Raw genomic sequence first — 22,843 nt, 5'->3', positions numbered from 1 at the left:
CATGGTAGAATGGTTTTTTTTTTTTTTTTTTGGAAAGAAAAACTTATTTATTTATTTTTATTTTTATTTTTTAAAGAGAGAATAAAGGAAAACCTCTTCATTCTCAAATACTGCTATCTCTAATTATTAATTAACATTGTCAATAATAATAGTAATTAAGTTATTTTGTGCATGCTTATTAATATTGCTATATCTAATTATTAATTAACAAATAGTTAGTATAGTTGTAAAATATGAATAATATTATATTAATATTTTGACTAATATATAGATAATGTAATGTGGGGTTAGAGCATTGGCAATGACCTAATCATTGTCAAGTCTAAAATAGAACTTCAATATGCTCTTTTAACTATAATATAGACTTTTAGTTAGATTAGTCCACATTGGACTAGCTATTTTAAACTCTAAATAATAATATAATATTAATTATTTTAATAATATTTGATAATTTTTTTAATATTTTACAAATACACTTCATATATTAATAAATAACTTTATTAAAAAATAAAATTCTTATTTTTCAATTATTTTTTCCCTCAACCTAATTATTCAATAAATATATTTTTCCAACCATTCACCCAATAATCACATATACAACCATATGAACATTATTTCTACTCAAGGTTTACATTTAGAATTGAAGTTGAAGCCAACAAATGGGAAGTAGCACAAGCTTTTGCAACAATAGCTGCAGAGAAAACTTTTAAAGGAAGAAACTATTTGAATGTCATTTTTTATTCAGCGGTCCAATCTAAACCTTTCACCGATATGCTTTTACATACATGTTTTGGTGAATTTCTTATATGTGATGTATTTTGTGCTGTACTTGCTATATTACTCAAGTCAAATGAAAATACTAATAAAATTAAAGATCAGATTAATCCTCATTCTACTATGTTACTCTTTCATGTGGGTTGTAGAAGCCAATTATCTAAATTGTGCATACTTGCCAATGAAGAAAATGGTGTAGAATTGAGAAAATATACTAGTTGCACTTTGGTTACAGCTTCCAATTTAGACAATCACCATGTAAATCATGAACAAATCAAACATGATGGAGACTGCCACAGATCAAGCACCAACTTGACAATCAAGAAAACCAAACATGATGCAGACCGCCACAGATCAAGCGAAAGCCAAAACCAAACAATAAAATTACAAATCGAAAAAAAAAAAAAAAAAAAAAAAAAAAAAAAAAAGAAAGAAAGAAAGAAAGAAAGAAGAGAATGAGAGTTGATTACTTTTTGTGAAGCACAATAGAACCCTAAGTATAAGGCTAGTTGATTAAAATCGATTTTCTCTTGCAAATCGAGTGTTCATTCTCATCGTACCAAATTCCCAACTTCGACAACCCTGGAGTAATAAAAATAGTAAGAGAATTGGAAAAAAAATGGAGAAAATTGACAGAATGGGAGAGAGGGAGTGTCAGGCCAAAGAGACAACAGATGAAAAAGAGAAAGGAAGAGAAAAACAGGGAGAAAAAAATGAAGGGAAATGTTCGGCGAGGGAGAAAGGGAGAGAAAGTGAAAAGGGGAGAGACGGGAAGGGAGAAGGGGAGAGAAGGGAAGGGAAGGGAGAAAGGGAGAGAAAGTGAAAAGGGGAGAGAAGGGAAGGGAGAAGGGGAGAGAAGGGAATGGAGAAAGGGAGAGAAAAAAAATGAAGGGAGATGTTTGGCAATGAAGAAAGGGAGAGAAAGTAAAAAGAGAAGAGAACAGAAGAGAGAAACAGGGAAAAAAAATAAAAGGGCATGTTCGGTGAGGGAGAAGGGAGAGAAAGTGAAAAGGGTTTTGGAGACAACGGTTTCACGGGAGAAATAAGTTATTTCAATTAAAGAAATGTAATTTTAGAATAAAATAATGTTTTGATGTTAAATAATACCTCGCCATATATGAAGAAAGTGATGGACTTACTATAGCTTCAACTATTATATTTTAGCCAGTCCAACAAGTTTAATGACTACAAAGTTCATATTTTAGCTTTTAAGGAGTTTTAGTGAGAACGATGCGGATGCTCTTATATATTGAATGGCTTTAACTTTATACAAAAAGAGTACAAATTTTAAATAGATAAATTTCTTATAAATTTTTGTAAAAAAGTATATCACATGTTAAGAAGTGTGAAAAAAAAAAAAAAACTATTTTTTATTAATTGACTTACTTTTTTTAATATAAAACTTATCTAGAACCGGTAGCTATCATTACTCTTAACCAAAATATGTAGTCTTAGACTTTTCACTCTTGCTTTAGGTAGACCTTTCCCAATGCTACGAGGAGATCCAAAACATTTCCCCCTACGGAAATTCATCCGATTTTAATGGCCGTTGGGGGGAAGTTGGCAACACCCAAAAACAATTAATGCGTATGTGGATGCATGGCACCAAACTGATCAATCTCCAACTGTACTCCAATCAATGCCTCTCTCTCTCTCTCTCTCTCTCTCTCTCTCTCTCCGTGTCCTCGTATTAATTAAACTCAGCCAAATGTGGACGCAGACAGGTGCTGCTGTGATTCACCGTTTCCTCGCTTCCATTCCATGCACTTTTCATGCATTCTTTGTCTTCTTCTTCTTCTTTTTTCCATTTTTTTTTTCCTGATTTTACAAGGTTTCCCGACCTCAACATTAATGCCAGCTGGCCTAAGAGTGAAATCAGTCTTGGAGTCTGCGGTGGGTCTGGACTGATAGGAACTCAAGTGAATCACACGATCCCAACCCATGATCGAAGCCAAATCTTGTAGTTTACCGACAATGTTGTTCTTTGTTGACTTCGAATTTGTAAAGCTTTATATTTTTTTTCTTCCTTTAGTTTTTGGTTTTGGTAGATGAACAAACTCGGACGGAGAAAGCAAAGCTGCATTTGAATACCATTTTGTTTTTAAACATGTGCTGTGTTTGAACTCCTAAGGAAATAAATAGACTGGTATGCATGAGATTCTCTCATGTTGTTCTATTTTTCCTCAATTTTGGGTTAGAAGAAAATATCTAGATCGGTAGGCCTGAACGTCTAAGTGGGATTATCCAAGATTAGTTTTGGTTCTGATAAAAGAAATCTACCAGTAAGATTTCAATTCATCCAGCAACTTGGAAATAGCTTTTCTCGTTTCAAGCAGGAATTTGAATGGTGTGGTGTTGCCACAGCAAAAACCATATAAAGGAGTTGTCCTCAGGATTCTGGTATAGTCAAGAAATTTTGAACATCAATAGAAATTTAAACATTCAGATCAAGGAAAAGAGCACTTGGTCGATATAGTCAACAAGTTTGAGACTTCTTTGCTGGTGTTGATTTTCCTGTAAAGAAAATGGTGGGAAGCATTGAGACAATGGGTCATACTTTATACTCGAACGGGGCTATTCAGAAGTTTAATGGTTTGGAAAAGAAGCTTGATGAGCTTCGCAGTCTTCTTGGCAAGGCAGATAGTGATCCACTGAGGATTGTTGGTGTTGGGGCAGGTGCTTGGGGAAGTGTTTTTGCAGCTTTGCTTCAAGATAATTATGGTCAATATAGAGAGAAGGTCCAGATCAGGATATGGAGAAGGCCTGGAAGAGCTGTCGATAAAGCTACAGCTGAACATCTTTTTGAAGTGATCAATTCGAGGGAGGATGTGCTGAGGAGGTTGATTCGGCGCTGTGCGTATTTGAAGTACGTGGAGGCAAGATTAGGAGATCGGACTCTATTTGCAGATGAGATTTTGAAAGATGGCTTTTGCTTGAATATGATTGATACACCACTTTGTCCTTTGAAGGTTGTGACTAATTTGCAGGAGGCTGTTTGGGATGCGGATATTGTGATTAATGGCTTGCCTTCTACAGAAACTCATGAGGTGTTTGAAGAGATCAGTCATTATTGGAAAGAGAGAATCACAGTTCCTATCATCATCTCTTTGGCAAAAGGTATTGAGGCTGCACTGGATCCTGTTCCCCACATAATAACTCCCACGCGAATGATTAACCGTGCAAGTAAGAACTCCCTTCTTTTGCTTTGCAAGGTCACTTGTTTAAATACTTCCTGCCTTTATTTCATTATTGTAGGTAAAGTTGAACAGATCTTTTGGTTACGTGCACAAACAACCATTCTCTCATGAAGCTAAGAAATACATGAAAAACTACTAATTTTGCATGGATTCCTCTTACTCTCAACATTGTAGAATCAGTTATGTTGCAGATGGAGGCAAAATGGTGAACGGTGAGCCATGCACCGTTTGTCCCTTTGTCATATTAGGCACCGATTGCACTGAAAAAATTATTGTAGGCTGCTCTCTCCTATAAATAGGAGAGAGCTCAATTGTGGGTGTGTGCATCAGAGAAGTGCAGCGAACTGAGTGCAGCAGAGAGAAAAACAGAGTGTGTGCTGCGTGTGTGTGCAGACAGAGTGTGGGAGAGAAAGAAGAGAGAAAGAGAGTGGGTCAGCAAAGAGAGTTTTTCTGTAAAAATTATTTTCATAGTAAAATTACAGTATCTGTGGATGTAGGCAATTGCCAAACCACGTTATATTTCGTCCCTCCTTTATTTAAATTCGTATGTGTCAGAAAAGCTCCCAACAACTGGTATCAGAGCACTGGTTCGAGCTGTCCGAAAATTCAAGTTGTTCAAAATCAATTTTTGACAACTCCACGGTGTTCCTCGCGTCGAGACGAATCCGTTGCCGCAAACGGAATCGAAAACGGAGGTCGGACGAGGCTACACGCGCCCCTAAAAGATCGGCGCGTGCATCTGCTGCAACCCACGCTCCCCCACGCACTCCGGAGGTTGAAGACGCGTGCACCACACGCGCCCTCACGCGCTCCAGAGGTTGAAGACGCGTGAAGGACACGTGCCCACGCGCCCCCACGCGCACACAGTACTGTAGCGCGTGTATTACACGCCCCCACGCGTTTGCCCACGCGCACTGTGCAGCGCGTGTATCTCACGCGCCAGACAGATCAGAACCGTCCATTTTTCATATCTCTATTGCATCAAAGGCTTGGTCACATGAGTGAGAAAGGAATGAAAGTACTATTATCCAAGGGGAAGTTACCAAAGTTGGAATCAACTGATTTCGACATGTGCAAATGTTGCATTTTTGGAAAACAAAAAAAAGTTAGTTTCCTAAAAAATGGTAGAACTCCAAAATCCACAAAGTTGGAATTGGTGCACACAGATTTGTGGGGGCCATCCCCAGTCGCTTCTCTTGGAGGATCGCGGTACTATTTTTCATTTATTGATGACTCAAGTAGGAAAGTATGGGTTTATTTTTTGAAAAATAAATCTGACACATTTGATACTTTCAAGATGTGGAGAGCCATGGTTGAAAATGAAACAGGCTTGAAGTTAAAATGTCTGAAGTCAGACAATGGAGGAGAGTACATCGACGGAGGGTTCAAAGAATTCTGTGCTGCAAATGGGATTAGATTTCAGAAGACTATTCCCTGGACACCGCAGCAGAATGGCGTAGCTGAACGCATGAACAGAACTCTCAACGAACGTACCAGAAGCATGAGGCTGAATTCAGAATTGCCTGAATGTTTTTGGGCTGATGCAGTTAACACTGCAGCCTATTTGATTAATCGGGGACCTTCAGTTCCCTTAAAGTTCGATCTACCAGAGGAAGTCTGGAGCGGAAAGAAGGTAAATCTTTCCCATTTGAAAGTTTTTGACTGTTTATCATATGTTCACATAGATTCTACTGATCGTAATAAGTTAGAAACCAAATCTAGAAAATGTTTTTTCATCGGTTATGGTGATGAAGAATTTGGCTATCGATTTTGGGATGATAAAAATCGCAAAATCATCAGAAGTAGAAATGTGATATTCAATGAGCAGATTCTGTACAAAGCTAAGTCACAAGTTAAACCTGAAGAGCAGCCAAAGAAACTTGAGGTTGTTGACTTTGATGTTACTCGAGTTAACACTGATCAGAACGAGGATCAAGAAAATGATGATACACAGATCGAACAACGTACACCACTCACTGTTATTCGAAGATCTTCAAGGACAATTAGGCCACCACAGCGGTTCTCACCATCTCTACACTACATCTTGCTAACAGATAGTGGTGAACCGGAAAGTTATGATGAAGCTCTACAAATTGAAGATTTGACCAAGTGGGAGAAAGCCATGCAAGATGAGATGGAGTCACTGATGTCAAATCAGACATGGGAGCTAACTAAGCTTCCAAAAAGCAAGAAGGTTTTGCACAATAAATGGGTGTACAGAATTAAGGAAGAGCACAATGGTAGCAAGCGCTACAAAGCCAGAATGGTCGTGAAGGGGTTTCAACAAAAGGAAGGTGTCGACTACACAGACATTTTCTCCCCAGTTGTAAAATTGACCACGATCAGGCTAGTGTTAGCAATTGCGGCGGCAGAGAATCTACATCTTGAGCAGTTAGATGTGAAGACTGCATTCCTTCATGGTGATTTGGAGGAAGACATCTATATGCACCAGCCACAAGGATTTTCTCAGTGAAGGGAAAAGAGAATCTAGTTTGCAAACTGAAGAAGAGCTTGTATGGCCTAAAACAAGCTCCACGACAATGGTACCGGAAGTTTGACAACTTCATGTGCAGTAATGGATTTACAAGACTGCAGGCTAACGATTGTTGCTATATGAAGAACTTTGACAACTCTTATATTATCCTACTGTTATATGTGGATGATATGCTCGTTGCAGGGTCAAGCATCGAGGAGATCAATAAACTGAAGAAGCAGTTGTCAAAACGATTTGAGATGAAGGATTTGGGTGCTGCAAAACAAATCCTTGGTATGAGAATTATTAGAGACAGGTCTAATGATACTCTCAAGCTCTCGCAGGAGGAGTATGTGAAGAAGGTGCTCAGAAGGTTTAACATGGACAAGGTGAAACCAGTGAGCACACCCTTAGCTAGTCACTTTCGACTAACTAAGGATCAGTCGCCAAAGACGGAGGAAGAGCAAGAATACATGAACAGAATACCCTATGCATCTGCTATTGGTAGTCTTATGTACGCCATGGTCTGTACAAGGCCAGATATTGCACAAGCAGTGGGAGCTGTGAATAGGTACATGAGTAATCCAAGAAAGCAGCATTGGGAAGTAGTCAAGTGGATTCTAAGATATCTACAAGACTCTTCAGATACGTCACTATGCTTTACAAAAGCAGGTTTAAAACTACAGGGATATGTAGATGTTGATTTAGCAGGTGACGTTGACAGCAGAAAAAGTACTACTGGATTTGTGTATACACTGGGTGGTACAGCTGTATCGTGGGCTTCTAAGTTACAGAAGATTGTTGCTCTCTCAACTACAGAAGCGGAATACGTTGCTATAACTGAAGCAGGGAATGAAATGGTTTGGTTGTAGTCATTCTTGGAGGAATTGGGAAAGAAGAGTGAAAAAGGCATTCTGCACAGTGATAGTCAGAGTGCTATTTTTCTTGCAAAGAATCCAGTCTTTCATTCCAGAACAAAACACATACAGTTGCGATACCATTTTATCCAATCTCTTCTCGATAGTGGACAGCTGATACTTGAGAAGATTCGAGGAACAAAGAACCCAGCAGACATGTTCACAAAAGTAGTTACTGCTAACAAACTGAAGCTGTGTATAGCTTCAGTTGGACTTCGTACTTAAAGGCATGACTTGAAGTTACTGTGATGATTGCTATGAAGATATGTAGACTCATTTGTCTCCAAGTGGGAGATTGTTGCAGATGGAGACAAAATGGTGAACGGTGAGCCATGCACCATTTGTCCCTTTGTCATATTAGGCACCGATTGCACCGAAAAAATTATTGTAGGCTGCTCTCTCCTATAAATAGGAGAGAGCTCAATTGTGGGTGTGTGCATCAGAGAAGTGCAGCGAACTGAGTGCAGCAGAGAGAAAAACAGAGTGTGTGCTGCGTGTGTGTGCAGACAGAGTGTGGGAGAGAAAGAAGAGAGAAAGAGAGTGGGTGAGCAGAGAGAGTTTTTCTGTAAAAATTATTTTCATAGTAAAATTACAGCATCTGTGGACGTAGGCAATTGCCGAACCACGTTATATTTCGTCCCTCCTTTATTTAGATTCGTCTCTGTGTCAGAAAAGCTCCCAACAAGTTAGGGTAGTTTCCGATGTGGGGCTTTCACATTTTGAAGCAGTGATGGAAGCCTCAGTTATTGTAATTATGATGGGCGCCCTGGGAGTGGAATAAGGATCTCTTATTTTGGGCAGGAATTGAAGTTCCATAGAGGAAGACTGCAAGCATTCAATGAAAAACTAATGAGAACTCTTGAAAACGTAACGTTTCTCTAGTTTAACCCATTTTTGGGGAATAAACTCTCCTAAACACACAGACTTCAGTATCTGAACAGTAACAGCAAAACATCAGCTGGTGTGAGACGTATAGGGGTTGTCCAATCTGACTTTTTTCCTGTTCAGCATAATTTCCTATTTTTTCCTGTTTTTTGGCTGGGGTGGGCAGAAGTGGGTGTGACTGTGGTCTAAGATGGTTATAGTTTATATTATTATTTATATTTGGTGCTGTGAGTGGTTATAGTTCTTTTTTTTTTTTTTTCATTTAATTTTGTTAGAAATTCTCTTTCAACCTCTAATCTTCGGTATATGTGCTCTGCAGCTGGAGTACCTATGGAGAACATCCTTTATGTTGGTGGACCAAATATTGCATCTGAAATTTACAACAAGGAACATGCTAATGCTCGAATTTGTGGAGCTGAAAAGTGGAGGAAACCTCTTGCAAAATTTTTGAGGCAGCCTCATTTTATTGTCTGGGACAACAGTGACCTTGTCACGCATGAAGTCATGGGTGGCCTGAAGAATGTCTATGCCATTGGAGCTGGTAAGTTTCAGTTTCTTTTAGTTGGATGTAGTGCAGGTGTTGGCAGTTTAATCAATAAATCTCTCCTTAGTCCATCTGAGTCCAACCCCATGATTTTTTGGCCAGCAGAACGAAGTGCTGTTATTGTCTGGAACAACATGTTTTAACACGTACAAACACCATTTCTTTTTTTTAGCTTTCACAAAACTTTAAATGCTTATTAGTAAAATTGGTTTCTTCAGGAATGGTGGCGGCACTTACCAATGAAAGTGCTACCAGTAAATCAGTATATTTTGCACATTGTACATCAGAGATGATATTTATTACTCATTTGTTGGCTGAAGACCCCGAGAAGCTTGCTGGACCTTTGCTGGCTGATACTTATGTAACCTTGCTAAAAGGCCGTAATGCATGGTATGGCCAAATGTTAGCCAAGGGTGAGCTAAGCCTGGATATGGGTGATAGCATCAGTGGAAAAGGAATGATTCAGGTATTGTTTCTGGTTTATTAGTTTTTTCAGAACCCATGTAGGGTGCATTCACTTCACACCGGACAATTCTAGACCATGTTAGTAACGAGGCTCACTTTAGGGTGAGTTTGGGAGCAGCATGAAGTAGAACTAAATGCTGTCAAAGTTCATCTTATAAGAAGGAAAACAAAGATTAGAAAAAAAGAAAAAGAGGAATCACTTTGCATATCAAAATGCAGGTCTTTTGCACTTTGCACCTCAAATTGCCAAAATTGACATGTTGCACTCTTCAACTTAAAAATAAATGAACAAAAGTAAGTAGCCTCATCCAGTTTTGGCCATAGGCTGTGTTTTGTTGTTGAACCAAACTTAACTCATCTCAAACCAATCATTGATGAGACTTGCTACTTTTTCAATTTCCCATTAAAAAAGTTGAACAAATCTCAATTTACTTCATACATTTCAACAAAACTCATCTCAATCTAAAAAAGTTAAACTCATCTCAATGGGACCCACCAAATACTACTACTCACAACTCAACTCAACTCATCTCAACATCCAATAAGAGAGATGAAAAATAGGGAACATGACACAATCTTGATAATGAAACTTCCTCAGTTTCAGTAAGTACCCTCATCCAGTTTCAGCAAGCAATATGTCATTTTAAGTAGGACCATTTCCTTTCTTTCTTTTTTCTATCTTTTTTGTGTTTTTGTTTACTTGAATCTTACAGCATGATAATTCAAAAATCTGGTCTGTTATTTGGCAGGGTGTCTCTGCGGTGGAGGCTTTTTATAAGCTTCTGAGTCAGTCTAGCTTAAACGTGCTGCATCCTGAAGAAAAGAAGCCAGTGGCTCCCGTAGAGCTTTGCCCCATCTTAAAGACACTCTATAAAATACTGATCTCGAGGTAAGTTTCCGAGCTCCAACTCATAAATCTCATTTGTGATCTTAACCTGCAATCTATTTTTTACTCATACAGAGTGAGAAACCAGAGCAATAGCAAACAGGGTTCTTGTTTCTTTTGCTCACTTTATACTGAGTCGACCACCTGAATAAATTTCTGCTATGAATAAGAGCCACAGAGCACTCATGTCAAGCTGGCTCACACGTGAAACAAGCCTAGGCTTGGTTGAAAATTGTGAATTATAATTCCTTTTTTTATACCTTTTATGTTGGATCTCCAGGGAACAGTCATCATCACAAGCTATTTTGAAAGCTCTGAGAGACGAAAACCTGAATGATCCTAGGGAACGCATTGAGATTGCACAAACCCATGCTTTCTTCAAGCCTTCGCTTCTGGGACAACCTCGAATCGATCTGAGAAGCATTTGTTATACGAACACATGATGAACAAAAACATATTGGTCGTTGTAATAGTTTGTGGACTGAATTTATACAAGTATCTGGATTTATCTCCACGTTCCATAAACATAATAAAAGTACTGTGGTGATGGAAACAATATACAGATTGGCATTGTTTCATATATAGACTGTAATCATTGGAAAAAGGTTAAAAGGATATAACCCCCAGCTTGCATTTACATATCAGTAGTTAAAATGAGAGAATAGAATGAAGGTGGTTGGAGTTGAATGAATAGTTCGATGTTCTTTAACCCAAAAATCCGAATAGATTACTTTAGGCCCATTGGGCATAGGTTCCCTAACTTTTGTCAATTTCTGTTCCATCCGATCTCCCTCACATAAATGAAACAGCATGCAAACACAGTTTGAAAGTTGAAGTCGTCGTTTTGAACTGAACTGAGTTCTTTAATTAGTTTCATGTTCCCTCCACTTATCAAGATGAAAACCCCAGTCCGTATCATGATCATTTAACGTACATGCACCAATAACCTCCACAAAGAAAGCCCATCGACACACGAACTGCTAAAGGCTTCGATTTTTTTGTTCTCTCTCTTTAAACAGCTCCCTCACAATACAACTTAAACATGATCAGCAGAAGCTTTCGTAAAGTATTGACCTTCAATCGAAGATATAATGACAAACAGAAAAGCATGTAATCACCACTCACGTAATATGGCAATTCTGCAAAAAGATTGATAGCAATCTGATATTGACATCCTATGAGTACAGATGAAATATATGGTCATCATTATCAGAACTAAAATGATGGTAAGATATGAAACAGAAATTTCTTGAAATTTCTTAGTCCTTCCTTTCTATTCTTCCCTTCCTTTTTTCTTATAACCTTGTCTTGAGTGCTCGTTATGTAGAACAATGGATCCATTCAAGATCCGTGAGACATCCGACCATCCCCAACTGTATGTATATGTAAGAAAACAATAGAACAAGAAAATATGTACACCCGCTTGTATATTCAGCAACATCCCAGTCGGTCTGCTAATAGTTCAAGCAGCACATGTTTCCGAAGCTTATGATATTTTGTCAATTTGTTTTCCTTTGCAATGGCTCTCAGGTCAATTAATGTCAAATCCTTCAAGTTCAGAACTTTATAAGGCAGCGGAACCAAAGCCTTAGTATGGGAATCATCAGAGTAGGACTTGATGATCTGAAGATTTTCCTTACTTCCATTGTCAGTTGCATTATCGGGCAAATTTAAGAGGTCCATATTAACATGAGTTGAATCTTTGATCTTTACCGTGATTGGCAATTTTGAAGTTCTCTTTCCTTTCCTCTGAGACACTAAAACTGAACTTTTGCGGTCAACACGAGTAACACTGTTCTCTTCAGCTTCGTACTGGCCTCGCTGACCTAATCTCTTTGCAGCCTCCACATTCAAAGAATGGTCATTGGTGCTGACTCCAAATTTTTGTTTGCTCTTGGATCTTGCGATAGAAGAATTTGAAAAAACTCCAATTGCAGGGAAAGTTCGTTCTTGGACCTGTGGTGTATCTGACCCAATCTTCCTCTCTTCCTTCTGCTTTGGTAGCTTCAAAGATAAATTCAAAATTGACTTCTTGCCATCACTAGCTTCTGCCTTAGGAACATCTCCCGCTAGTGAGTTCCTCTCCATCAGCTGCAGCTTGGTTGTTTCTTGTCCCATTTGATCTTTCAAATCTAAAAGTGAAGTTGATGGATCTCCAGTTTTAATAAATCCAGTTTCTTGTACCATCACTCTTTGTGGAGTTTTCCTCTCGCATTCTGTCCTCGAAGTTGAATCTGGAGACTCAATCTTGTCAGTTGGAGCATTCTTTAACCCTTTGATGCACTCTCTGCGTGCAATTGTCACAGCAAATTCACTTAGTTTTAGCTCTAAATCAGGCTTTGCACTTTCTGCCTGTCTGAAAGCACCTGATTCAGAACTGAAGCCTTTTTTCCTTCTATTGAGGCCAGTAGCCGGCCTCAGTGCCTCAGCACTACTGCTTTTACCGAAGGCATTTGCAGGCTGCTCATTGAATAAAAAGAAGGGAGGAAAAAAGAAAAGAAAAATGATATAAGCTAATGAAAAGGGTTAAAATGGGTAGATTTGATCCTAAGGCTTCGGCCAACCACAACCAACCCCTTTTCTACTAGAGTCAAGGACCAAAGCATATGCTCTCTCAGTATTTTTGTAATAAATATCAAATTAGATGGTGATCAACAAATCCATATAAGTGAGAATAGAGCTTTTTGTACCTTAGCTGTTTTTGGAAGATTTCCTCCCTTGCTTTCAGGATTTGAAGATGAATTTAATATTTTGCTTTTGTGCATAGCATTAGAATTGTCTTCTCTAACTTCCAGGTTTCCACCTACATTCAACTCAAATTTGCCAGGGGAGAAGCCAGCTGCATTCCTGATAGCATCAGAGCTGGAACCTTTCTCGATAGTTTTTGCAGGCTTTTCATTGTAAGATGAAAGAATGAAAAAAGAAAAAAGAGTTAGGACTATGCGGACCCCTGCTTAGGACCATCTACTCCCACAGTTTGAGTGTTGTAATCCACAATTAAGCTTAGGGTGCGATGGGAGAGCAGAAGAGAGCAGGCAGTACCTTGACCTCTTTACCATGATCTGTTCTATTTCCCTCAAGCTTGGATGATGAGCCCAAAATAAAATCACCCACCATTGGAGAGGAATTGTGTTCTTCAATCTCCTCACTTGTTTTCAGATCAGAGTCACCCAAAATTTTCTCAATGGATTGGCCAATCACAAGTGGCAAAGCATCTTTACATGAATTTTTCATTTTAGTGTCTGCTGGCTGATAATTGTCATAAAAAACAGTGCTTCCATAAATTAAAGGCTAAAGGAATAAGCATTGATAATATGAATTTTTTATAAGTAGTATTGATACCATGATCTAAATTGAAGACATACATGGCTTCATGGCTTTGCAATGACTTCTCAATGAAAATGTACAACATATGGTAGGGAAAGGAGGGGGGAAGCCTCAAAACTAATTCTTCTATTGTCAAAGTTGGTTTCAGTGCAAGTTGACAAGGAAAGAAAACAACATGCCAACAAATAATAACTAGGACGAAGACTTCATGCACCAGAAAAAGCTTCCTCATAGAGTTCCTTTGTATTATATAAGTACTGAATAATTTTGCACTAAATTAAATCAAAACAACGGCATACAGAGAATGGCCTGAACCTTAATCATTTCAGGGTTATATTTCCTCTTCATTTCAGGCTTCAAAGACAAATCTTGACTAGCTGTGGTTTCGGGAGTGGAAGAGTGTTCATTGGCCTCCCCCTTCTGAGAACTTCTTACATCATTCTCCTCCAACATTTGCTTCCCGTTGTGGTGGTCAGCTGCAAGTCTTAAAGAATCAACATTGGAATCTTTGGCCTTGGTATTTTCAGGCTGTCAATTGTAAAATCAACAGTCAACTAGATGGAATAAGAAGCCATATAAGTGAATTTCTTTACAAGTAACATCAAGTGAAAAAATAAAGGCCTCTTCCCTTTTCTTTTCTACTTTTCATTCAAATAGCTGATTGGTGGATGCAAAACTGCATATAATCAACATCATTTTCATTCATTGATCCCAGAAAGGTGCTAAGAAGAGTGTATACTAGAAGATACTTTTAAATGTGGGGCTAAACACATGCTTGTGTACTTGTATGTTTGGAATGGCATGGTATGTATGAAAGGTTCATACAAACTAAAAAATAAAAATAAAATTAAAGAGAAAACAAATGAAATTTCAGCAAAATGCACGAACCTTTTAGGCACTAGCCTGGTTTGGATAGAGAGATACTTCTATCTCATCCCATCTCATTTCAACATCCAAACACCACAAACACAAACACTTTTCAATTTCAAATATTCAACTTTCTCATCTAATCATTATCTAATTATTACAACTTTCCAAAACTTCCAAACAAAACACAAAAAACTATTCAACCTTTTTCAAATCTCAAAACAAAAATTATATTAAAAAATTATATTCTAACAATATTTTAACTTTATAATATTTTTATTCAACTTTTTGTCTCTCCTTTTCCAAAATCCCATAAAACATTTTAACTCAAATCATCTCACTACTATTTACAAACCATCTCACTACTATTTACAAACCATCTCACTACTATTCATAAACCATCTCAACTCACCTCATATCAACTTACTATCTAAATCAGGCCTTAGTTATTTCATTCCCTCACAATCCTAACAAATCTTAGATTTCAATATCAAGTCTAGGAGCAATTTATGTTCCCTCATTCTACATATACACAATAAAAATGACAACAAGAAGCTTCACATAACTGGAAGCGGTCGCATTGCTTAGGCTAATGATGAAAAGAGTCGATTGTCGCAATGCAGTAAGGAAACCATTTTTATAAAACATATAAGCTTTACCTGGAGTTTTCAATGTTTCAAACCAAACTCACAGAACAATCATGTGAATGAAAACTTGAGCATAAAGGGACTGTGTCCACCTTAATTATCTCTGGATCATTTGTTTTCTTCTCTTGAAGTTTCAAAGACAAATTCGAGCCAGTGCATGTTTCAGTAATACTGGATTCCTTGGTTTCCTCCTTTACGCTGATATTTGAATCAATGATGCTAAACATCTCATTCTCATCCAATAGGTAAGCGGCATGTTCTGTAATATTTGAGCTGGAGTCCAAGGCAATAGCATGCAGAGGCTGTTCAGCATGGAAGTAACAAACAACCTATCAATTGAGCAAAAAATAATCAAGTAAATAAAAACAACACAAAAGTAAAGAAATAAACTATCAGAAGAAAAGGAAAGATAATAAGAAGCGTTGATCTCAAAAGGAAATGTAGGACACCTAAAAATATTGGTCAATAGTAACAAACAGGAGGTCGATCCTAATTAAAAAACAGTGCCCGATGTGTCTCACGTGCTAGCGTATGTGAGAGCAAGGCATGCAACTGCAGTGCATGCATGAGCATTATGTCAAAGCTACTACAATTAAGAATTTCCTAAACCTGTAAAGTAATGGGACGTACTAAGCAATCACAGCAATCATATATGAACAGTGGCCAATGCTGTTAAATACAGGATCCATTGACCTCCCCGTATTGGTCCTACTGATGAAATCATCGTCAAGAAAGTATATGTCAGCCTTTAACCTATCAAACACTCTCCCATGCTTTCTTTCAAGAGGGGCCAGATGATGCCAAAAGGATAATATTTTGCAATGTGAGAGGATGTCTACGTAATGCAGAGCCACAAAAATAATGGCAAATAGAAAAACTATTACTCGTCAGCACAAACATCCCCATCAGAATAGCATAAATGGGACACGATAAACTAGACATAGGTAGCCAAGTTCGAACTTAAAATCTCAAGGAGAACATTGCAGAGTATTGATGAAAAGGTAGCAAGAAAGTTTTAACACTTAAACCTGCTCATTATTTTCTGGAAAATAATTTCTGAGTAGAGCCCTCACTATTTCATGTACTCTCTCAGCGGGTTCTATATCCATTAGCAACTGAACCTCAATATCACTCTCATCAGCATTCCTCAAACTCCCTAATGAAATATCAAGGCAATTAATCTTTTCTCTCAAAGCATTACAACATAGTTCAGACCATTCTTCGTGCTCAGCAGAGGCTAGTTCACATTGAAGTAACACAAGATCTTGCTCAAGTTCATCAATTTCAGTGTCTGCCCTTGTTACCAACATCCTTAGAACTTGAATACAAGATTTCTCATTTAAAGCATCTTCTTCTATCACATCTACAACCAAAAGAAGCAGGCGGTAAATATGGAAGAAGCGCATTAATGTTTCAAGTAATAACATCGATCAAAAAATGGCAGAGAAGGGACACAAGCGTACCATATCCATAACCAGCATAAAAGTCACATTGCCACACAGTTATCATACTGTAACTGCTGTCGTGTGAGACTGAAAAGTAATTATCCAAATACCACACAAGTTACAATGAAGAAAACATGTTTAATCTCATGTAAGGTGAACCAAAGCTAAAACAAGATTGACGGGAGATTTTGAAAACCTTGATTATGGGACGAGTCCCCTGGATCAAAAGCCATGAATCTTAAGAAACTCAACCTGAAATGAGAATGATGTTACGCAGAAAAAAAATGACATTAATGTCAAAATTGCAATAAAATTCAATCGCCAATACAAGAGGGCAGATGGAAATCCCAAGTACTTGACACAGTAAGTAATATGCAGATTTTATGAAGATGCCATACTAAGACCTCCGAAAACTCAATTATTTGGTACAAATAGGTGCATAGAAACACGAAATATATCATTCGTACGAAAAACAGCACTCCATATAAAAACTACGCTGACCAACTGTTCGACCCCAGATAACAAAGTCTCCACAATCAGGTCAAGAATCCCAGTAGCTTTATTATAAATTATTTTGACCATGCGCGATCGTACAGTAGACTAGTTTAGCACCCTCGCGATGAATAGCCTGGATCATGTATTAAGCAGCTTTTTTTAATAAGAAACAATGGGTTAAGCAAAAATATTTTTAAGTGAAAAATCCAAATTAATCACCAGCTAAGGAATGAAAAAATGAACAGGTAAACAGATTACGATCCTCAAAATTAGAAAAAGTAAATTGGCACAACAATAACTAATTATTATCTGAGACAGAGAATAATCTACAAATCTATCTTCAAGATTAAAACTCCAGAACTAACAAGCCCTCCACCCAATTAAGAAGAGAAAGCAACAAGACCAAAATTTGAAAAGATTTTAGGGAAGATGGTAAATGATGCAAATTGATGGTACTAAGAATCTCCAAAATAAAAGCCGATATTTTTTAGTGATGTAACACTTGAATCTCAAAGAAAGAGACAACAACTACCAATAAATCCAACTAAAAAGGGACTCGTAGAAGCAGAATAGTGAAAACGTTCGTCAACAGACAGAGAGAGAGAGAGAGAGAGAGAGATCATTTTTCTTGTTCCTATAGCTAAGTGACTAACAACCGTTCTTGCTCCATCAAGCATACCACCCATAAGTGATGAAGCATTAAAAGTCTTGATCACTCAAAAAAGAGGGAGAAAAGTAACAAAATTATCGGAAGTAAGGAAAGAAAGAGCTACTTTTTTGCTGTTAAACACTTAAATGGGTTGAGAAAATCCACTTAAAAATGGCTTTTCCAGGGAAACAAACAAGTCACACAATGTGCTTTTGAAACTCATTCATTCTTCGATGCATGTGTGAAAACGGAGAAAATGTAGCTTTTTGCCAGAGAATAAACAGGGAAACAGAGAGAATTCGACAGACATGTGCATAACCTGCTAGAATTTCAAACGACAGTGGGAATGAATGAGAGAGAACACCGAGCTAAATCGGATTGAACGGAATGTGAAAGGAAAAAAAAAAAAAAAAGAGTGAATCTTCTAGGGTTTCGAGACCTCGAAGTTAGAGAGAGAAAGCGAGATTCATTTCAGAGAGACTGAGCTCTCTGGTCCATCCGTAGGAGAGAAAAAAGGCTGCAACTGATAGTGGAGCCTGCCAGCCAGGGACAGAGAGTGGGAAATAACAGGTCCATCTGGAGTAATATAATTTCCGGATGACCTGTGTCCCAGCCAGGGAAATTCAGCAGTGTCCCCGCGACCAAAGAGAGATTCTTTCGGAGTCATCCGGAGTAATATAATCTCATGGCTCTGGACCGTCGATCTAATCGACCCCGTTTTCAGAAAAGCAGTTCGATCGAATTTCAGAAAATCAGCAATTCGGGAGAGAGTAAACCTGGAACCGGTCGGGCTAATAAACGGAGAATAACAGCTCACAACTAAATAGCTGACACCTAAGCTTTCTATTTAAGTTATCATGTGTTGCACTACATCTGATTATAGTGTATTTGCAGAAACCCTTCGCCATCCCCCCGGGTCCTTCACACTACTTCAGCTCGCACCTCCCTTTCTCGTACAACACCCCTATCTTGCATGGCTAGAGTTCGCACGGTTGAAACCCACACAGCTTAGTCTCCTCTCACGACATGGAGGCTAACGCTCTTTGATTTGGTGATCCACTCCATCTATCTCCAAGCCAAGGACCACCGCCGAAGATCTCGACCCCATTCTTCACCTTCTTCGACTCTCTCAAAATCGAGCAACCCAAACGGAGGTCATGAGGTAATACTAGAAGTGTGTGGAAGAACATAGCAAAAAGGAGATTATCCTCGTCAGGTACGACGGAACCTTGCTTGTCGTTGACCTGAGACGCTGTGAACCCAAGAAGTTCGGTAGTCGCGTTGCCAGGGCTAGGTTCCAGAAGTCATACCGTTGAAGAATAAAAAATCCCAAATCAAAAGGCAAAGTTTTTATTTTTAATTGTCTTGAGTTATCGTTTTGGTATTTAAGGCTTGCATGCTAACAAGATTTTTAGTCCATTTTCATCCTCACCGTCTGCCATGGATGACAACTGGTTCACGTCCACTCGATGCAGGAATGTCGAACTCGCACCTGGGATTTGATTTGTGGACGAATTTATACATTTCTATATGAATTTCGCAGAAATATTTCTAAAATCAAAAAACTTTTAATTCGTCTAAAACCAAATGAATTTTTAAAGAAGAACGTAGATTAGAAAAGGAGAACGTAGGCAACTGAATTGGTCGACGTCGGATTGAGATGGTGGTGGTGGAAGAGAGGCTCAGCGAGGAAGACAGAGATGAAAACATGAAATGCTCTTGGGCGAAATCAATGAGAAATGCTTTTGGTTGGAAGTGTTTTTATGTTATAGAACCTATTTACATTTCTTTACTTGGTAAGCAGTGAATAGAAGACTATTTTTCTCCATTTATTAGCCTGGCCGTTCCAAAGCAGCTTCCGGCGGGAGATGGTCCACGAGAGCATCAGTGTGACCAAGGGCCGCATAGCCGCTCAGATTTTATAAGGGTGAGACGCAGGCGGCTACTGCAAGTGGCAAAGACGGTAAATAATTTTTTGCCATGTACGAAACCGTTTTGAATCTTTGCACTGCCTCAACGTTACCTAGTACCTACGACTACGGTCTACGACGACCTTCATGTCGTACTAATGGAGTTTACCCAAATTTTTAACACGTGTCGAGAGCTTTATGAAGTTATGCACCGCGACATTTTGTCGTTAATTGCATGGTTCAACGGGGGTGTTTAATTCGTACGGAAACTTGAAAATATTATACAAGATAATTATTTCCTCTAATTCTTATGTATATTTTCAAATTATGGCATATAATTTTTAGTTTTTATAGTTATTTTTAAATATTTTTCCTCTGAGAAATCCTAATTCTATAGCTCCCCCGTATGTACAAGTGTTTTTCTCCTAATCCCAATAATAAAATAATCGATAATCCAAATCATTATGCCGTTATCCAGACTAGAGTTATAAAATTATATTATTTATAAATTAGTGGATACTGGTAGATAGACTATTTATTATAATTATAAAAACAAAGAATTAAAAAATTAAATTTTTATGAGTAATGCTACAGCTACCAACCAATTATACCATTTTCTCTTACCGCTTGAAGTGTCAGGGCACATGACATACCACGTATTTATTTTAATTGAAAAATAAAGAACGTAATAAAAACAAAACGCAATAAATCATTCTTGTCATTCGGGAATAACTTTCATCTTTCTCCTCCCTCTCTCCCTCTCTCTCGACCTTTATATATTTTTCCTTAATACTGAAACCTAAACAGACAGCACGCAATAGATTCTAGCTTTTATTCTATTACTTCTGGTTTCTTTTTCTGCTTCGGTATTGAAAGCAAGGAGGAGCAGAATGTTATAAAGATCAAGAAGAATAAATATGATCTTTTGAGAGGGGTTTTCGGAATTCGTTTGTTAGTTTTTTCTCATCAACACCCATTTGGGATTTGCTTATGAGCAGCTTTTTTCTGGTGAGGAGTTCATCAGAGGAAATTCCGGCGGCGTACATGGGAAAGTCAGGCATTTTGTTATTTATTTTTTTTCTCGTTATTAAGATTCGAAGAAAGTAAGAACAGGGCAAAAGTTAGGGTTTGTTATTTGGGAGAGAGTAACAAAAATCGTGTAAGGTTCCGATTGATTCAAATTTTTATAGTATTTAAAATTAATGCCATATGGACATGCCACGTCAAGCGGGAGCAACCAGCGGAAGATTAAGCGGTGGACGTAACATTTTTCAATTTTTATACCACTAAATGTGAAAAGTTTCCGCATGAATTATTTGTCAGAGATGTTAGTTTTTTTAGTCGTGTTAGAACAAGATGTGTCCCCATTTTTTTAATTAAATTTTGTTTGTTTCATTTTTTATACAAATTTTTTTAAATATAATATTATTAAAAAATATTTCCTTAATTACTGAATAAAAAATATATATATCAAGACTCAATTGTAGGTAGGAGTAGATTTATTCTTTTTTTTTTTTTTAAATCATGGTGTGCCCATTTTAGAGATTTGAGAAATAATAGTTGCAGTCATGAGTATGTAAGTACCGCCTAATTACTTTAAAAAAATGAATAAATAAGAGATTCACATAAAAAAAAATATTATTTTTTTAATAATAAAGCCTACTCTTTTTTAAAGAGACTGCACGGTGTTTGCACGTTTCACGATTATATATGGTATTACTCTTTAAATTTTAATCTATATTCAAAATGAAGAAAAAATAATAATACTACAATTCATCCTCTTGTGTCATTTTTATTTTATTATATGAAATCATTGAAACGTGATATTTTTATTATTATTAAATTGTTATTTACTTTAAAAAAATCAAAAATTGACAGACAATATTACCTTATTATATAAGGAAATAAAATTGGGATAAAAATGTGCTAGTACAATTAAAGGAAAGAAAATGAACAAAAAGCAAAAAAGGACGTAAAGGTAGATGGAAGATCAAGTTTTATGGTCCCCGTGAACGTCCATAATTGTCTTTTACGAGAACTGATACTAAACGCTAATATTAAAGCAGTCTGGTTTGGTGTCGTACGGGGCCACATTCTTGTGTTGATTCCCTGTAACGGCCGTGGCATTTATTTTTTGAGTCATGCATTTGGTCCGAACCCTGTGTAAACTTGTTGCCCACTTTGTAGCTCGGATTCCACTATTATTCTCTGTAGAAATAATCTTATTTCTCGTTAAAACAACTCACGAGCTGCATATGCTGTCTCCGAATGTATATTTTCCAAACGAGGAATGTTACATATAATTACTTTTACATATTTTTTATACATTTCATTGATATGATTGGTTGGATCAATTTTTTTTTTTAATACATAACTAATCACATTAATAAAATACATAAAAGAATATGAAAAAATGACTACATAAAATTTTTATTTCAAACTTAAGGCAAACTTCGTCCACCACAAGAAAGAAAATAAATAAAGTTAATCAATGAGAATTTATGCACTTGTTGAGTACTGGTTTACGTGATTCCATATGGTATATTTAACTTACCTTACAATTAAAAATAAATGCTCCCTGGAAACGATGACTCGTGCACACCTTTAATAACTTAATGGCCAGTCTTTAATTTGTCTCTTTAAAGTCCTATGCTCACCAATTCAAGTGCTTTTGTTCTGCCAGGCCCATTTTATTGCCAAAATAAGGAAAACTACTGTTTGTATAAGTCAAATCACTAAATAAAAACGCACTAAAACATAACCCATCAATTGATGTGCTAGCACGACTTGAAATTTCAGATAAAAGAACAACATATCTCAACGAAATTATCGGCAGGTAAAGCATAGTAAAAATTGCCTCAATGGCACTGGAGGCAATTTATCCTTGGAAAAAATATGTTAAAAGTTCATCCGGTTCGATGCAAAGTTTCTAGAGCCAAGCCTGGATTGTTTGGTGACGCTCACTGTTATTATATTATTTTCCTTCCGTGTTTACAAGTTTCCAATATTTTGATGATATCCAACCATACCCAATATTTCTCTGATACTCCAACTGATCCAGTATATGCATGATCTGCCATATGGAGGTGATGAATGTAGTTAATTGGATAGACGGCTCCACTCATAGTGAGATAGTTTGGAACAAGTTAATCGAGTTTGACTTGCATGGGCTGCTTTTGAGAATAAAATAAGTTGCAATGGTTTGAATTCTTCCTGTTTGCTTGAATGTTTTCCTCAAGTCTTGCTTGCTTCAATGTCCACTCAAGTCTTGGTATATTAAGTTTTGTTATATACAAGCAAAGTGACGTACTAATCTGTATATCAATACTAATTCATTCATATTTAAAATTTAAATTAGCACT

The 22,843-nt window shown here is 37.3% G+C and overlaps 2 protein-coding genes across 9 annotated transcripts; one reads left to right on the top strand and one right to left on the bottom strand.

Moving 5' to 3' along the window:
* The first annotated feature begins 2,476 nt into the window (after nt 1-2,476).
* LOC122275056 (glycerol-3-phosphate dehydrogenase [NAD(+)] GPDHC1, cytosolic-like) lies at nt 2,477-10,723 on the top strand. The gene is made up of 5 exons (XM_043083992.1): nt 2,477-3,957; nt 8,566-8,787; nt 9,009-9,256; nt 10,005-10,144; nt 10,422-10,723. Exons 1-5 carry the CDS (start codon nt 3,300-3,302, stop codon nt 10,582-10,584), a joined length of 1,431 nt encoding a protein of 476 aa, XP_042939926.1. The 5' UTR covers nt 2,477-3,299; the 3' UTR covers nt 10,585-10,723.
* A 549-nt stretch (nt 10,724-11,272) lies between these two features.
* Nucleotides 11,273-18,343, bottom strand: LOC122275055. 8 transcript variants are annotated; one of them, XM_043083989.1, is made up of 9 exons: nt 17,880-18,343; nt 16,624-16,679; nt 16,446-16,514; nt 16,011-16,345; nt 15,075-15,284; nt 13,784-13,996; nt 13,184-13,390; nt 12,832-13,032; nt 11,273-12,601 (listed from the first exon to the last, which is right to left on the bottom strand). In XM_043083989.1, the coding sequence occupies exons 1-9, from the start codon at nt 17,885-17,887 to the stop codon at nt 11,573-11,575; spliced, it is 2,328 nt and encodes a 775-aa protein (XP_042939923.1). In that variant the 5' UTR covers nt 17,888-18,343; the 3' UTR covers nt 11,273-11,572. The 8 variants fall into 8 exon arrangements, with proteins under 8 accessions (XP_042939923.1, XP_042939924.1, XP_042939925.1 ...); XM_043083990.1 differs by having other exon boundaries at nt 15,075-15,311; nt 16,056-16,345; XM_043083991.1 differs by having other exon boundaries at nt 16,056-16,345.
* Nucleotides 18,344-22,843: the final 4,500 nt, after the last annotated feature.

This window comes from Carya illinoinensis, chromosome 9 (genome assembly GCF_018687715.1).
Source record: "Carya illinoinensis cultivar Pawnee chromosome 9, C.illinoinensisPawnee_v1, whole genome shotgun sequence".
Classification (NCBI taxonomy): Eukaryota; Viridiplantae; Streptophyta; class Magnoliopsida; order Fagales; family Juglandaceae; genus Carya; species Carya illinoinensis.
Note: the sequence above shows the minus strand (reverse complement) of the source record. Positions and strands in the feature narration are given on the sequence as shown.

What these genes read in the sequence shown, in the direction of transcription:
- LOC122275055 (XM_043083983.1), bottom strand. An exon ending in GGACTCGTCCCATAATCAAG is followed by an intron (nt 16,515 to 16,623) that starts GTTTTCAAAATC and finishes ATTACTTTTCAG; the next exon opens with TCTCACACGACAGCAGTTAC. An exon ending in ATCTTCCAAAAACAGCTAAG is followed by an intron (nt 12,602 to 12,831) that starts GTACAAAAAGCT and finishes TTCAATGAGCAG; the next exon opens with CCTGCAAATGCCTTCGGTAA.
- LOC122275056 (XM_043083992.1), top strand. Translation starts at nt 3,300, where the DNA reads ATGGTGGGAAGCATTGAGACAATGGGTCATACTTTATACTCGAACGGG. An exon ending in TGTCTATGCCATTGGAGCTG is followed by an intron (nt 8,788 to 9,008) that starts GTAAGTTTCAGT and finishes TGGTTTCTTCAG; the next exon opens with GAATGGTGGCGGCACTTACC. An exon ending in GTGGAAAAGGAATGATTCAG is followed by an intron (nt 9,257 to 10,004) that starts GTATTGTTTCTG and finishes GTTATTTGGCAG; the next exon opens with GGTGTCTCTGCGGTGGAGGC.